Source organism: Sceloporus occidentalis, unplaced genomic scaffold (assembly GCF_023333645.1).
Source record: "Sceloporus occidentalis isolate IW3139 unplaced genomic scaffold, rSceOcc1.0.p SCAF_3, whole genome shotgun sequence".
Taxonomy (NCBI): domain Eukaryota; kingdom Metazoa; phylum Chordata; class Lepidosauria; order Squamata; family Phrynosomatidae; genus Sceloporus; species Sceloporus occidentalis.
The window spans coordinates 217,975,389-217,991,668 of record NW_028316983.1 but is presented as its reverse complement, the minus strand read 5'-3'; the positions used below and the strand labels follow the sequence as shown (position 1 = coordinate 217,991,668).

Sequence of the window (16,280 nt, the reverse complement as noted above, 5' to 3'; positions counted from 1 at the left end):
CCCCCAATACCTAGCTCCCTCAGGCGCTCCAGAGGGATACCATGGTCAATGGTATCGAATGCTGCTGAGATGTCTAAGAGCACCAACAGGACCACACTTCCCCTGTTGATGTCCAGACGGAGATCATCGACTAGGGCGACCATGGCAGTTTCATCTCCATATCCCGCCCTAAAGCCAGTTTGAAATGAGTCCAGATAATCGGCTTCATCCAAGACAGCCTGGAGTTGGAAGGCGACTGCCCTCTCAATCACTTTGCCCAAAAATGGTAGTAAAGAGACCGGCCTATAGTTGTTCCTTATCAGGGGATCTAGAGAGGGTTTCTTTAAAAGTGGCTTAACCACTGCATGCTTAAGTGCTGATGGAAATTTCCCCTCTCTAAGGGATGCATTTATTATAGTCTAAAGCAGTGATATTACAGCATCTCCTCCCTGAACGGTCAGCCAAGATGGTAAGGGATCGAGGGGGCAAGTTGTCCTCCTTACACATCCAAGGAGCTTGTCCACTTCATCGGTACTCACAAGCTCAAAACGATCCAGTCTAACGCAGTCCGTGGAGTCACTGGATACCTTTCTCATAGTCTCTGTTTTAATGCTGCCATCCAGATCGACCCTTATCTGAGAGATCTTATCGGCAAAGAAGTCATTGAATGCATCACAGCAGGCCGTTGTTGGTTCTAGTAATACATTCGGGGTGGGAGACAGTTGGATTAGCTCTCTGACCACTCTGAATAGCTCTGCTGGACGAGACTCTGCAGATGCAATACGTGCAGCATAGAACAAGTTCTTTGCTGCATCGATTGCTACTCTGTAGGAAACTAAAAGGTTTCCTAGGAGCGTCTTGTCAGATAAGCGTCGGTGTTTCTGCCAGCGGCGCTCTAGTCGTCGCACGGCTTGCTTCATTTTCCGAAGATCTTGAGTGTACCATGGTTTTTTATTTGAAGCAAGCTGGAGAGGATGCTCGGGAGCGATGCTGTCTATAGCCCTCGTTAGGTCTTTATTCCAGGTATCAACCAGGGTGTCGACAGAATCGCCGTAATTTCCAACCATAAAACCCTCTAGGGCTTCCTGGAACCTTTTGGGTTCCATCAGCCTTCAAGGGCGGATCAGTTTTATGGATCCTACACCCCCGAGGGGGGTGTGGGTAGTGGCTTTTAGGCCAACCTTGACCAGGAAATGGTCTGTCCATGACAGTGCAGTGGTGTTGATAACTTCTGCCCATGGGCTTTCCTGTTCCGTACAGAAGACCACATCCAGTGTGTTACCCGCACAATGTGTTGGACCTGAGACTAACTGGGACAGGCCCATGGCTGTTACAGATTTTTTTTTTTTTTACAGATCTGCAGAAGAGTAACATGGGCTCTGGGACAAAGTCATCCGAAGTTATGCTGCAAACTACAATGAAATATCATAAGGATATAATCGCAGAGCTGCTAACTGCGATCTTGAAGGAAATTACAGATCTGCAGAAGAGTAACGTGGGCTCTGGGACAAAGTCATCCGAAGTTATGCTGCAAACTATAATGAAAGATCATAAGGATATAATCGCAGAGCTGCTAACTGCGATCTTGAAGGAAATTTTTCCTTCTTTTCTGGATCTATTGCGTCTGCAAACTCTCGTCCGGCAGAGCTTTTCAAGGTGGTTAAGAAGTTAACTCAGACTCCTTTCACCTTGAATCCGTTACTCCAACCTACAGAGGCCTGCTGTGATCTTTCAATGACTTTTTTGCAGATAAAATCTCTCGGATAAGGGCTGACTTAGACACCAGCCTTAATACAGAAACGACAAGAGGTATCTAGCGACTCCGTTAAGGAGGTTCATTTGGATCAATTTCAGTCTCTGAATACCGATGATGTAGACAAGCTGCTTGGAAAGGTTAAAAAGACTACTTGCCCTCTCGACTCCTGCCCTTCATGGCTAGCCATTCAGGGAGGGGAGGCAACTAGGATTCTTTTAAGAGCTATAATCAATGCTTCCCTCAGAGAAGGCTGTTTTCCAGCCAGTTTGAAACTGGCTGTTGTTAAACCAATTCTTAAAAAGACTTCCCTCGATCCCCTAGAGAGACCCAATTATCGGCCGGTATATGTGATGTTTTCTAAGTCTTACTTTATTTGGCTATAAAGATACAACATGTTGGTCTGTGGGATAGTTATTATTTCAGATACGTAATTGATATTTGATAACTGGCTGTTGTTTTGTTGCCAGGGGAGAGTTGGGGATGGTTGTTACATTATTATGCCATGCTATGTTACGTTTTTACTATTATTATGCCATGTTATGCATTTCTTTTTGTACTTTATATTCTTCATGATGTAGTCTGTATTTTTTTTTGTGTGTGTTATTATTCTATTGTTATATTAGTGTGCTGTAATTGGGGGTATATTTTTGTAGTTTTCCTGTTGCCTTTACTTATAATCCGCCTTGATTCCATAAGGAAAAGGCGGAATATAAATAAATATTATCATTATCATTATCATTATTATTATTTTACTACACCCAAGTACTCCTAGGATATGTCTACAAGCATTTTCATTTTAGGCGTTTAGGTCAGTTTGTACAGATAGTGCTTGTTACTGACCTTGACTTATGTGATGGAGGCTTGTTTGTCTCCCAGGCTATATCTGCCTTGTTTAATTAGATCAGCACATTTTTACAGCTGTCAGCATTTTTATTTCTCTGGAAGGCTAAACCCCCTTACTCTTTTACCTAACAAATCAGCAAAATTGTCAGCTACAATACCCAAATTCCAGAATCCTTTTGTTGATGAAACATGAAACAGAGTAGCTAAACAAATGACATGCTTGTTTATAGCCTGTAGGCGATGGTAGCTAGCTTGACATGTATATCTAAAATGTATTTTCCCCCACTGAAAAACTGCTTTTAAATAGTCTTTTGGTATGTGGTCATTTAGGCACTACAATCAAATATGGTGCTAGGAGATGCACTACATATAATGAATGTCCTATTTGGAAAGTGGCTAATATCTGAAATGTTATGGAAGTCCTTCATTTTTCATTTCAGCGTCAGATTAGGGACGTTTTCTCAGACTCTATGAAATCACATCTACCTGTTAAACTTTCCACATCTTCAATGGCTCTTGCCCTCAGAATAGAAAACTCGTTAGATGTAACTACCTGCTTTCTGCACTTGGATAATTTTCTCCCTAATATATCCAACTCTATATATGCAACTCTTACACTCCTACATTGTTCCAAATTCACAATCCACAAAATTCTAAAACCAAATACAAATATGCTTAGCATAATAATGACTGAGACACACTAGGCATATAATATATCCCAAATAAATGCATGGTTTTAGTTTTGTAACATTCAAAGTGACACTTTGCTGTAACTTAATATCCCTTTAAGGCATGTGATTAATCAGATATTATAAATACAAAAGTACCAAAGTCATCCAAAATATTGGTTTTGTAGCATACAAAATGAAAGAATAATACTATACATTAATATTTACATAGTACTACAAATGAATTTGTCTTTTGTGCAAACATTTCATGGCCCAATTGGTTCCTAGCTAGATTTTTTTCCCCTTTTCATTTATATAAGAAATCGTTCATCCACTAGAGTTTTGGATGCCAAATTCTTCTGTCCAACTGAATTCCGAATGAATCTAAAAATCTGAACAAAAAAAACCACAATTTCAAATGTTATGGCACAAATTGTACAAAATATTGTCTGAGTAACAGGAAATGCTTAAACGACAGGCTGTTAGATAAAGATGCTTTTAACAACAACAACAACAACAACAACAACAACAACTTATATCCCATCTTTCTCTTGATAATAGATCTCAAGGTAGTTAAGAATATATTACAACAATACAAAAGCATTAATACAAGTATAAATACAATATTTAAAATTTCATACATTGGAACTTACTACTAGTATCAGAATCTTTTCCACTGCCTTCTCTAAACATCCTTCATATTGGAATACCTTTATTATGACTGTCCAGTTAACATTTCAACAGAGGTGTGCGAGAGAAAAGGGGGCAAATGTATGTGTGGATACTTACATTGATAAATTACTCTGGAAATTTGGAAGAGATTTCAAAAGCAAAATTCTAGCTTAAGAATTTAACCCTATAAGCTACTGGACAATATACAGTGCTCCAATGTCAAAAGGAATCAGTCATATTGTAATCTGACTATAATCTCATCATAGGCATAGAACCAGAAGCCACAAGCCACCACTGACGTGCCTTGACAGCAAATATTCTGGTTCCCTTGAGATTGCATGTAGCTACTATGCAAGGGCTTTCCAAAGCTGGAATAGGGTCTAATACCAACAGTACTCTTGTACTAAAACTGGGTTTTACAATCTTATGAACTGTTATCCCTAGATTAGATTACAGGGCTGATCTTATCCTCTTTTAATCTGAGAGACTAAGGGGCAAAACAGACTGCCCCGATAGTGGCTCCATGCCGCCCCTGGGAGTACCAGATCAGGCCCGCAACAACCACATGCTATGGCCCCAATCCAGTGCTTTGCCAGCCCAAAAATAGCCGGCCAAATGCCGCCCTTGTTGCCGCTGCAGTTTTTAGGAGTTTCTTTGGCACAGTGCATCTACAAGCTGCACCAAAGACACGCCCTTTCACTGTCTGCCGTGTGGTCAGGTTGATAGCATGATGTAAAACATTAAACACCATTCTGTTTAGCCCCTTAGCCTTCTTGAAAACTGTAGTAGCAATGCGGTGAAGCATCCTAAGAGTTAATTACTATTGCAGTCAAATTGCCTCTATTCTTTGATTAAGGCAGTTTTTATTGGGGCATAGGGCAGTATCAGGTAGTTCTGTACTCTTTGCTGAACAAAGAATGCTGTTTGCAAGAGCCAAACTGAACTCATACAGTCAACTTGCCCACTGTCTGAGTAAAATAATGAAAGTACAAGTTTCTATAACTATCCCTCCCTTTGGAAGATAAGCCAGTTTGGGCACAAATACTACTTTAATATTTTGATAGGCATAAATACTACATTAATATTTGGAAGAGAAACTCCAACAGATTCTGAAATAATTATTTTCCTTTCCAATGTATTTTTCTGCAGTAACCACCTGTTATTCTATAGGATCTAGCAATTTTAGGGAATTACAGCAATGAAGTTGTTTTCTCTCTGTACTAATAAATCTTGTGGCTAAATAAGAATACACGTAGGCTTCAAACACAGAAACACAAAAAGTACTTTTGGTGCCATTCCACTAAGGATATTTACCTCTTGTTGTAAATATGTAAGAATAGCAGCCAAAACGAAACTTTGGGTAGACATATCCACAATCGTGAAAAACAGCATATCAAAGATGAGAAGTGTAGATTCATTGCCATAAAAAAGAACATCACTGAAAGAATGTCCTTCATCTGCAAGAAAGAAAACGACCTTCTGAGAAACCTGTATAAAAATGAGAAGACTACTAGAAAATGGATAAAAATGACTACAAATATGTAATGTGCCACAGACATATGCATCACAGTAAATAAATGAAATTATTTATAAAATGCCTCCGTAAAATATGAACTTTTTAATTGCATACAACTGAAGTAGCCAATAAGGCAAAATGCCATATTGCCTTCTCTATCTGCTGGGTGCACCACTAAATTGAGAATAGGCCCCTCCTTCTCTTAGAGGCTGTGGGAATGAACCGCCCCAGGAGCAGAGGAGGAAACTAACGATCATGATCACCCCCTTCAATTATGATCACCTCCTACTTTAAATACACATATTACCAGCTTACTATATTAATGATCTATTGCTATTTCTATTGGCATTACTTAAACCACTTTGGAAGCAGGATGAAAATATTTAACATAATAATAAAATTAAAGGCACTAGGGTATTTAATGCTCTGTAACCAGTCATGTATTTAATAACTTGCCTTGTTAGCATAGGCAACTAGAAATCCCATGCAAGCAAGAAAATAGGCATCTTTCCAATCCTTGTCTATCAGCTCACTTGCTTTTTATGGTGACTGTGGAGAAGCTAGCTAGCAATGGGATTGCTATAAAACGGTGGATGCAGAATGGACTACTTAATTCCATCTCTGCCTGTCCCCTGGGTAGGAGCTAAATTTTTGCATCATGCTCCTAAGAGGCTAACAGCCTATGTTTCCAGGTTGGCTATGGAAGATGGGTTTTCCCCCTCTTAACAGGCTACTGACATTGCTTGCAGGCTAGTAAGGCCCGGTACATATAGGCAGGAAGGGGCGGTGAGACTCCGCCCCTTTCTGCCCTGGATGGAGGCTGCAGCAGACAAACGCTGCAGCCTCTGTCAGGCCTAAAAAGAACCCGCTCCTGGCGGATTCTTTTTGCGCCAGGTGCCATTGGCACAGCTCGCGCACGATGACATCCACACGGATGAGGATGGGGGCGAACAATTATGGCGCCTGGGCAGCGCGGGGAGGGTTGTAAGAGTGGGGATGCTCAGCCCTCACCCCACCCACAGACCAGTGCTTTTCGCCTGCTTGTACTGGTCTTAAGTTTTTAGGACTCACTCACAAAGCTGAATCAAACCTAACTACTTCATAGATAAGCTTTAGCTGTACTAGCACATTAACTGATGCTAAAGACTGGTCATATGCTTGGTCATCTTATTTGATTATTCCTGCCAAATGCCGTTCATCTAGTTTCACAAACTTTAAGATGAAACAGAACAAGCACTTTGAGGAAGGATAATTTATTTCCTCTGATCTGAAAGAGCAGTTTGACACTGTTGAGAGAGAAGACTTTGAAGGAAGAGCAGTTTCTTAAAGTTTTGAGATTACAGAAATTACAGTGGGAAAGCTAAATCAATCTAAAAGGAGCTACTAGCCAGGACAATATATGCAGGTCAAGATTTACTTATGCAGATGGGTACTGATAATCTTCCCTATTTGAGGTACATCTTAACTTTCTATTACTGTGTGATTTATTAGTCCCAAAGAAATTCTTTCTTTCTAAGTATGTGGATAAAGAGATTGCAGAGTTTCAACTCTATATTGTTCTCTTTGTATTCTTATGCATATTCTTTACACTTGTTCTCTCAAAGAAGATACTGAAGCTCAAACAGGAATAAACTATTAAGGAGTCAGTTGTTTGTAAAAATAAAAATCTAAAATCAAGTTTGATAATACCATTGTAAAAGATGCTTTTATCCATTGGTTCCATAAACTCCATTCCTAGGATTCGCTCTAACAACAATTTATCCCTTACAATGTAATCCATTTCCTTATGAACCTATAAAAGGGGAAAACACAACAATAACCCATCAGAAAACTAAAGAATCTTTGCTGTACAAAACTACTTACAAAACAGAAAGGACAAATACTATTTATTTAGGGACTTGTGGCCTTTCTTTTCACTTCAGAATGAAGACACAAGTCACAGAGACCAAAGTCTTGCTGAAACAAAAAGTTTTTCAAAAGGCAATCTAAAATCAACAATAGGGAGTGACATGGATTCAACACAGCAGGTAGTTTTATATCCTGGCCATCAGAATGGAGAACACCTTGCACAAATTGCATAAAGAAAGCATTTTCGAAAGGAAATTGTTTTGGTGTTGACTGCAAGGCAGTGAATCCAATCCTGCAAAGAAATACAATGTAGTCTAGTAAGAGGTGTATAGTCTCACATAAAAGAAATCACAGTCTTCCATAACAACAACAACAAAATAAATCACTATTCCATTTTTTAATTAAATGTCAGTTGTAATACATACGTGATCAATAAATGAGCCTAGGAATTTATTCATGGTATGGTATGCCTTAGTGCTTTGTTCAAATGTAGTTGCAGAGGAATTCAATAGCCTAACGGGGCCGTGTTTCTGAGAGGGACAAAATGAAAAAAAAAGAAAAAAGAAAAAAAAAGAATTTAAACTTGCATATTTCGTTTCATTTTTGGCATAGAAGATATTCAAAATAGTTTGGAAATATCTGGTGCTCCCTGCTTGAGACACTGATGGCTTGCAATGGAATATTTGATTTTTCTCTTTTTAATTTTTTTTTTAAAAAATACATCCAGCCCCCACTTCCTCTCCTCCATGACTTTTCTGATCAGGAAAATGAAACTAGCTCCTGACCGAACTATGTAGCTCATGGACTGCTCCTCAATCTACACAGCTCAATTAGGAAATGCATGAAGTTATCTCCAAACTCAGGTATCTAGGAACAGATGACACTGGGACTATGATGCCCCCCCCCCCCATTCATATTCTAGGTCTCATAACTTAACTTCAGTTTTTTTGGATTTCAGGTTTCTGTGAAAAAAGTACTTAAACAATGTGGATACAAAATGATACTCCATAAAAGTCTCTGCTATTCAAGATGATTACAACTTACAAGGAATCAAGACACCATGCTGATGTCCATCTGTACAGCCTAATTAGGTCCTAGGAAAAACATGTGAATGATCTGGGCATACAATGAATTAACTGCCTGCCTAAAAACATAAATGAGAAAAATATCTACAAAACCCTGGATATCTCTCAACTAGATCCTTAAACAACTTTGATTTTTTTGGTAATCCTCCTTTAATTCCAAGAAAGGTTTAAAAAAATTGGATAAAAACAACAATTTAAATATATAGGACAGCAAAGAGTCTTCTAATACACATACCCTTGTTAATGTTTCATGAATCCTGTCATAATGCTGTCTCATCTGGCTTGAAATGGAAATCTGAAATGTTTGGCCATCTGTATTTGGTAACAAACCTCTTTGACCACATAGGTTTTCCTGAGGAAGTGATACAAAGTAAAATAGTTGGATCAACACAAACAAAAGGATAAAGCTGAGAAGGTATTATCTATGTCACTCTAAATATAGCAGTAATTGTGTAAGCTCTGTTTATTTCTCATTCGTACTATGGAGAATCATGATAACTGAAATTAAAAATTATCTACACTCTTACATAAACCATAATGTGTTATGGAAGATAATATTCAATTATAAATATTTAACAGCAACACATGAAAAGGTCATTTCCAACTAAAGCCAAACTTTATATGTGAAGTTAGGTTTAAAGAGTTGTGCATGTTCAGGTTGGAGATGAAAAGATGGAGAAGTCATATTCTTTAAATGCTTGAAGGGATGGCATGTAGGAAAGAGAGCAATCTTGTTTTCTATTGTTTCAGAGACCGAGGCTGCATCCACACTGCGGAAATAATTCATTTTGACACCACTTTTAACTGCAATGGCTCAATGCTATGGAATTCTGGGAACTGTAGTTTCGTGAGACATTTAGCCTTCTCTGTCAGAGAGCTGTGGTATCTCAACTACAGTTCCCAGAATTCAATAGTACTGTATTGAGCCATGACAGCTAAAGTGGTATCAAACTGGATTACTGGGTCACTTCTGGGAGAAAGGCGGCATACAAATGAAATAAATCAATAAAATTTCTGCAGTGTGGATGCAGCCTAGCACACAAACCAATGGATTCAAATTACAATTAAAAAAAAGAGAGAGATTAAACAAAATAGGAAAGAGAACTTCTTGACAGTAATAGCTGCTCAACAGTAACTTAATAGATTGTTTCAGTGGGTAGTATGGAGGTCTTTAAACAGGTTCAATGGCTGTCTTTCAGGAGTACATTACTTGTTTATTTGTGCAAGGCAGGGTGGTGGTGGTGGTGGATTAGAAGGCCGTCAAGGTATATAATCCTATTAGTTTATAGCTGACAGTCTGCTGCAAGTACAGTTGCTATAGTCATGAAATGAAGCTGTTGCAGCCTTCAGGCTCAAGCAGACCAACAGCTTGGAGCGGTCTTCCTTCACTCTTCATTCAAAAATATAGTCCTATGGGGCTAGCATAGAAGTTGTCTTGGTTCTTACCACTTATTGCTCTTGGTCATGATGGTATACTCAGGACAGTTCTAAACCATTGGAGGTTAATGGAAATAATTAGGCTAGTGGACAAGAACTTATGGAAGGAGTAACACGAGCTCTGGCAAAAGGCTCAAGAAGAGAGGCTGGAATCAATGAAGGCAGGAATTACAGGAAAAAGAGAAGAAGAGTCCAGAGGTTGTCCTCTAATAGGATATGCTATGACTCAAGCATCAATAAGCCTTCAGGTGATGGCAACCAAGTGACTACTTTGCTGAATCTCTGCTGTTCCTGTCCAAAAAGACTTCAGGATAAACTGAAGAACGTTGGCCAAGAAAATATTGCTCCCTCCAAGATGAGCTCTACTCTGAGAGAGCTGTTTAAATAGCTTATCCTTCCTGTGAGCTCCTAACCAGAGGGAGAACTTCAGGTCTAGTCTTTCTGAGTCATTCATCAGGGAGAACAAACTTGGATGGAGGTAGGAAGTATAACTGGCAGCCAGGTTTTTAGTTAAGGAAGTGGACTCAGATAAGGTATACCAGTTACTAACCAGAATCAGTTTAAATAAAGAACTAAAGAAGTCTTAAATATTATTAAACTTCATTTTATATATGTGTGTGTGTGTGTGTTGGTGTGTGTACTCAGGGACTGAATAATTACAGTTGGCCCTTCTTATACACTGATTTTTTTATACACGGATTCAAGCATCCACAGTTTGAAAATGTTCAAAAATGTATAAATTTCAAATCTCAAACCTTGATTTTCCATTTTTTATAAGGGATACCATTTTGCTATGTCATTATATTTAAAGGGACTTGAGCATCCACGGATTTTGTTATACACGGGGATCTTGGAACCAAACCCCAGCATATAACAAGGGTCCACTGTATAAACATTTATTTTAATTTAAAATAAATCCCGAAGTTTGTTCAGTCCAAGCTTATGCCCTAAATGGCTTGGGCCCAGGGTACTTGGAGGACCGTCTCTCCCCATATAATCCACCCCGCACACTCAGAACATCCGGGACTAAATTGTTGAAGGTCCCTAGGTCTAACCTTACTCGGACCTCACAGAGGGCTTTTACTACTGCTGCCCCTTTACTTTGGAATAAGCTCCCTGCAGAGCTTCGCTCCGCCGCCTCATTAGCTGCTTTTAAAAAACAGCTAAAAACATATCTATTCCGGCTGGCCTTCCCACCTTAATTTGTTTGTCTATTCTTCCTGCCCCCTTTTTTTCCCTTTGACCCTGGACCGATGGACCTTTTTTGCATTTTTCTCTTGCCCCTGATATATGTATTTTTTATTTTACTGTTCCTGTTCCGGTTTTTTGTTCTTTGTAGTAATGGTTTTAATTGTTATATTGAATTTTTAATCCTGTACTGTAATGTTTTATAAATTTTGTAAGCCGCCCTGATCATTTCCATGGAAGGGCGGGGTATAAATAAAATTTATTATTATTATTATTATTATGACCCTTCTACTGTGTAATAGATGGCATGTTCAGAATGCAGTTCTATTAAATGCTTATTGGGGATTGTGAAAATAAAAGGGGCAAATAATCAAGGTATATTTATATTACATACTGTATATTTTGGGAGAAAGACAGGATATAAATTCAGTAAGTAAATAAAGATCATATGAAAGTTGGAATACTAGCCATAAAGCCATCACATGTTACTGAAAAAAATATGATTGTATTATTAATGGAATTATAAGAATCTCTAACACCATCCTTAATAGGTATGATGGCAGAATGGAATATAATTACTGAAACCTTGATGAGTTAATATATAATTATTGCATAGCTATTTCCACAAGAAACACTGACTGATTACAGTTAAAGAAAGGGGAAATGGATTTTTAAAAATATGTTATGGAATTAAAGAACAAATTCTGGAAGCAAAAATAGAATTCTATTTCTGAGAAGTGATATACAGTCTGAAAATAGATGCTCATATGACCCACAGAGTTTCTCTTTATATGCTATCAGCATCAGGACTTTACTCTGACATTTTATTGCTATGGTGATAATTTATTATAGTCCCTGGTATATCTGGCTATTTTACTGTCTATTGTCTTAACTGTCATTGCAATTTTTAGGAGAGTCAACATGGTTTGTGGATTAAGCACTGGAGTACGACTGTGGAGACTAGGGTCTGAATCACTGCTTAGTTATGGCAACCTACTGGGTGACCTTAGGCAAGTCACACTTTCTCAGCCTCAGAACGAGGCAAAGGCAAACCACCTTCAGTACAAATCTTGTCAAGAAAACTAACAACTAATCATTTTTAGACTTTAGATGTTTAAGAGTCGGTTTCGCTAAAAGTTATATGTTTTTCCCCTCCTGAATGTGGCCATGGTCCTTAACATAAAGTAATAAAAACGTAAACTATCCAAGGGTAGCTGTGCTGGCCATTTAACAAATACAAACAAAAATCCATCAGTGAAACCCTAAACTATTGATACCAAGAAATATAACAAAATGACTGGCATACACAATTCTTTAGATCCTGGCCAGCACACATAATTACAGAATTCATTTCTCTTAATAGCCGTTCTGTTTATGTACATACAAATAAACTTAAATGCTATCAATTGCCACATGATGGAGAAGTTCAATAGTATTTAAATGCAATATGGGACCAAATCAATATTTTTCCTAATGTTTACTGCATTAAATTTCAAGTTTGATTTTCTGTTATAAGAAAGTAAAGCAAAACACTGTATTTAACATTACTGTGAAGTAACACAGTGAAGTAAAATAAAATAAGCTACGAATATCTTGCTGCATGCTAAAGAGAAAGTAAAAATTTTGTGGCAAGAGTAAAATATTATCTTCAATAATGCAAAGGACAGAATGTGAGCCTATGCTACACGTATATTTCTAAAGGATACTTTCAAACATGATGAAGAAAGATTCTTGTTTCTAGCAATCCCTTGAAGCCACTAAACACAAAACATACTTAAGACAACTGGGTTTTTCCCTTACAGAATTGCCTCTTTTTGTATAGTTCTGTATATTCAGGTGTAGGTTGTAGTCCAGCATTCAATTATTCATGTACAAGTCTGAATTGATTTGCATAAAACATGGTACAAAATTCAGTTTTACATGGCCTATAGATATATAAATCCATCTGTCTATCTGTCAAGGATAACTGAATCATAATTACAAAACTAAACACACAAATTCAAATCCATATTTGAAGAAGCAGAAAAATTCTAACATCAACTTTTTCAACAGAACATACAACCAGATTTTATTTTAAGCATTTTTGTCCTTTTTCTTTTTTTATTACATAATACAGCTCTTGTTCATTAACCTGATACATAGTTTAAATAAGATGAGTCTATGAATTCCCCTTTCCTAGTTCTACATACTGCTTCTCTCTTCAGGTTCATATTCATCTCTTCCATATTGGTATCTGAATGGCCATGCACTGATCGACCATGAATATAATATCCAAAGCATCTGTGTGACAACAGAAAGACTGAAATCTACAATGGGAGGAAAAGAAAATTCAGTATCTTAGCAAATTAAAACTCAAATAATAATATCAACTTTACAGTCCTTCCTTTCATTAAGAATCTGAAGGATCGTAACATGAGAAAGCACAATTCTGGTCCACTAATTTTTGCAAAGGTACTATTTATTAATCATCCTCACCATGCTGGACCTAGAAAGCAACAACACACTTCAAAAGGATAGGTTGCATACCTTTAACTGCAGTTCTTCAAGTGGTCATCTGTGCATTCACACAAATGGGTTAGCCTTCACCTGCACAGAGTACTGTTCAGAAGCTTCTCAAATGTTACGTAAGCATTTTGACAGAACTTGGAAGTTTTGCCTTGGTGTTTTTTTGGTCTGCCCAGACTTGTACTTCAGCATAGAGGTGGCCTGCTTCTGTCCAGAAGGTGGCAGTGGGAAGATGCAGCAGTATCGGTATCTCAGTGGAGTGTTTGCTCTTGTAGGGGTCATACTGTATAGGTACCAGGAATATCTGGGTCACAAAGCCATCTTGGCCAAATGGTTAAAGCCATATTTCTTCACTGTCGACTTCATTTTTTGAATGTGTTCCAACATGATGTCCCTTTCAGTGCTGAAATGTCCACTGTTATCAAATGGCAGGTCCTCAATCACTGACCAAGCTTGCTTGGAAAGCCTCAAGGAGCATAGCCATGCATGCCTCTGAAGTGCCACTACTCCGGTCATCCACTTGCCACCACGATCTGCAATATATCTCAGAGTCATGATTTGATGGCTAGCCAAATGGTGTGCCTCAGACTGAATAATGGAACTCACTCTTTTGTCTTCATCACTCATCTTGTCAATAATGGGGAATGTTTTTACCACTACAACTGATGGTAGACGCCCATACAGGCCAGATAGTTGGAGACCTTGCAGAGCAAGGCAGAGGAGAAATAGAATTTTCTGCCCATGGTTGAGCTTTTTTACTTGTTTGTCAGCTGGCATTGAATGGATCGATGAACGCCTCATCTTCATCACTCTGCAACAGTCCATCTGAATGAAAAATTGTCCAGGGCACTGTGAGCGAGTGGAGGAGACTTCAGAGCAGGAACGGTGACTGAATAGGAGTCTGAACCTGTATACAAAGTACCACTGGCCAAGATGGACTGTTGCAGAAGCTGGGTAGAGGCATCAGGATCATAATATTGTTGACTTTGTCAAAACAGCAGACTTGCTGTGCTCTAGAGGAGGCTGGATCCTGTGGTTTCACCAGAGATCTCTCCTGTACAGTATGTACAGAACTCTGAATGGTTTGAGTGGTAGGTGAACCAGTCATAGCATGTTCACAATGGGTGTGTCACGGGCATCTATGAGTCATATAATAGTGACGCCTCATCTTCATAATAGTAGGCATAGGCCCACCAATATCAACTGTAGCAAGCGGCAGAGCTGCTATGCACAGAGTAGCAGACTTCCAAGGATCATGCTCAAGGATGTCCAGTGCCATGGTATCTGCAGTGCCTTTGAGAGCCAATGACTTCATCAATGACAATGATAATCTCTGGAGCAGGATCTGCAGATTAAACAGATACCAGAGTTCATGTGACCTCAAGGTCAATCAAGATGAGGATCAATCGTACTGATAAGAGGAAGACTGGTGTGTGTTCATGATGGACACAGTGGTTCAGGCAAAGGCCTAGAAGCTGTAGGCTCCTTTTGCCTTGAAGGAGCAGATGAAACTATCACCCTTATAAATGGTGAGAATTTTGAGAACTCACCTTCAGAAATGTTGCTGTTGTAGTGGACAACTACTACCAAAGTTCCACAACTTGAGTGGGTGAGCCTTTATGGGAATCCTCCAGAGGAGGTGGAGCATTCAAGGCACAAAAAGCCACTTTGTATTTAGTAGTGTCAGACTGCGTTGGAGCAGATTGTTCAGCTCATGGTGGAGACTGATAAAGCTCCTTGTCCCTCAAATGCTTCTTCTTCTTTTTTGCCAATTCCAGTTCCAAAGATTTCCCTGGATTCACGGGATGTGCACAGGCCACCTGAGTATTGGAGCTCACACAGGTAACCTTGGATGCAGCAGAAGTGGTGTGAGTCAATGGCAGGATCGTGCAGATGGGATTGAAACAGACTTCAAAAATCTTTCAGTCTTTACACCAATTGCTGTTGATGTCGATTAAGTTTTTCAGCAATATCCATCCTGGTAGAGGTGGATGGCTGCATTGGGAGGCAGAGGTCAAAAGGCCTGCTCATAGAGGAGCGCCTTTAACTGCAACTCCCCATTCTTCCTTGCCTATAGTGTGAAGATGGTACAGGGGCTGCAAGCAGAAACCTCATGCATCTCCCCAAACAGCTTAGGCACTTTGAATGTCCATCCCGGTTGGGAAGCTTGGCACCACAACAGATGCACTTCTTAAACAACACCAGAAAGAAGTCCGAGCCCTGAGGTTGAGTGTAGCTTTGACAGACAAACAGTAGATGGTATGAGAAATCAATCTCAGCAAAGCCAGTATCCAAGCAGCCAATTGGCAAAAGCAAAAGAAACAAAAAGTGGTTCCTCATGATGCTTTTGCTGCAGTCAACAAAAAGAAATTAGTTTTGGCAGGAAATCCCTTATATAGGCTTGCTGGAGTTGAGCAAGGCTACCATAACATTCAAGAAGGTTTCAAATGGTGCTTTGCGCAGGTGCAGGATAACCTATTTGTATGAGGCACAGACACCATGGAAAAGAACTGGAGATTATCTTTATTCTTGTGGAATCTGTGAAATGGTGCATAGGACAAAGAGGGCATCTTCGTGTGTTTGAACCCCTCACACAACACTAGAACTGCTGGAGTGAGGGCAGGAGAGCTGGAACTGGAGAGTGGTAGTAAAACTGATAGATAGTCAAAGTTTTCCCAAATATAAATGTTTGTGTCATTTCTGTTACTTAACAAGAGATTTTAAAACAGCTAAAAAAAGTGTGTTAAATATTAAAATCATATATACCAACAACTTTATATTCT

At 39.0% G+C, this 16,280-nt stretch overlaps 1 protein-coding gene across 2 annotated transcripts in view; it reads right to left on the bottom strand.

Annotated features, from left to right (window-relative positions):
- Positions 1–904: 904 nt before the first annotated feature.
- TMEM67 (transmembrane protein 67) overlaps positions 905–16,280 on the bottom strand; it is a 48,460-nt gene continuing 33,084 nt past the window's right edge. Inside the window, exons 23-28 of one of the 2 annotated variants that reach the window (XM_089517627.1) lie at positions 13,182–13,298; positions 8,603–8,719; positions 7,708–7,812; positions 7,124–7,226; positions 5,233–5,375; positions 905–3,638 (exon numbers count right to left, since the gene is read on the bottom strand). In XM_089517627.1, the coding sequence (XP_089373753.1) occupies positions 3,558–3,638; positions 5,233–5,375; positions 7,124–7,226; positions 7,708–7,812; positions 8,603–8,719; positions 13,182–13,298 (666 nt within the window). In that variant the 3' untranslated portion in view covers positions 905–3,557. The remainder of the gene's footprint in view (positions 3,639–5,232; positions 5,376–7,123; positions 7,227–7,707; positions 7,813–8,602; positions 8,720–13,181; positions 13,299–16,280) is intronic. The other variant, XM_089517628.1, reaches the window with a different exon arrangement.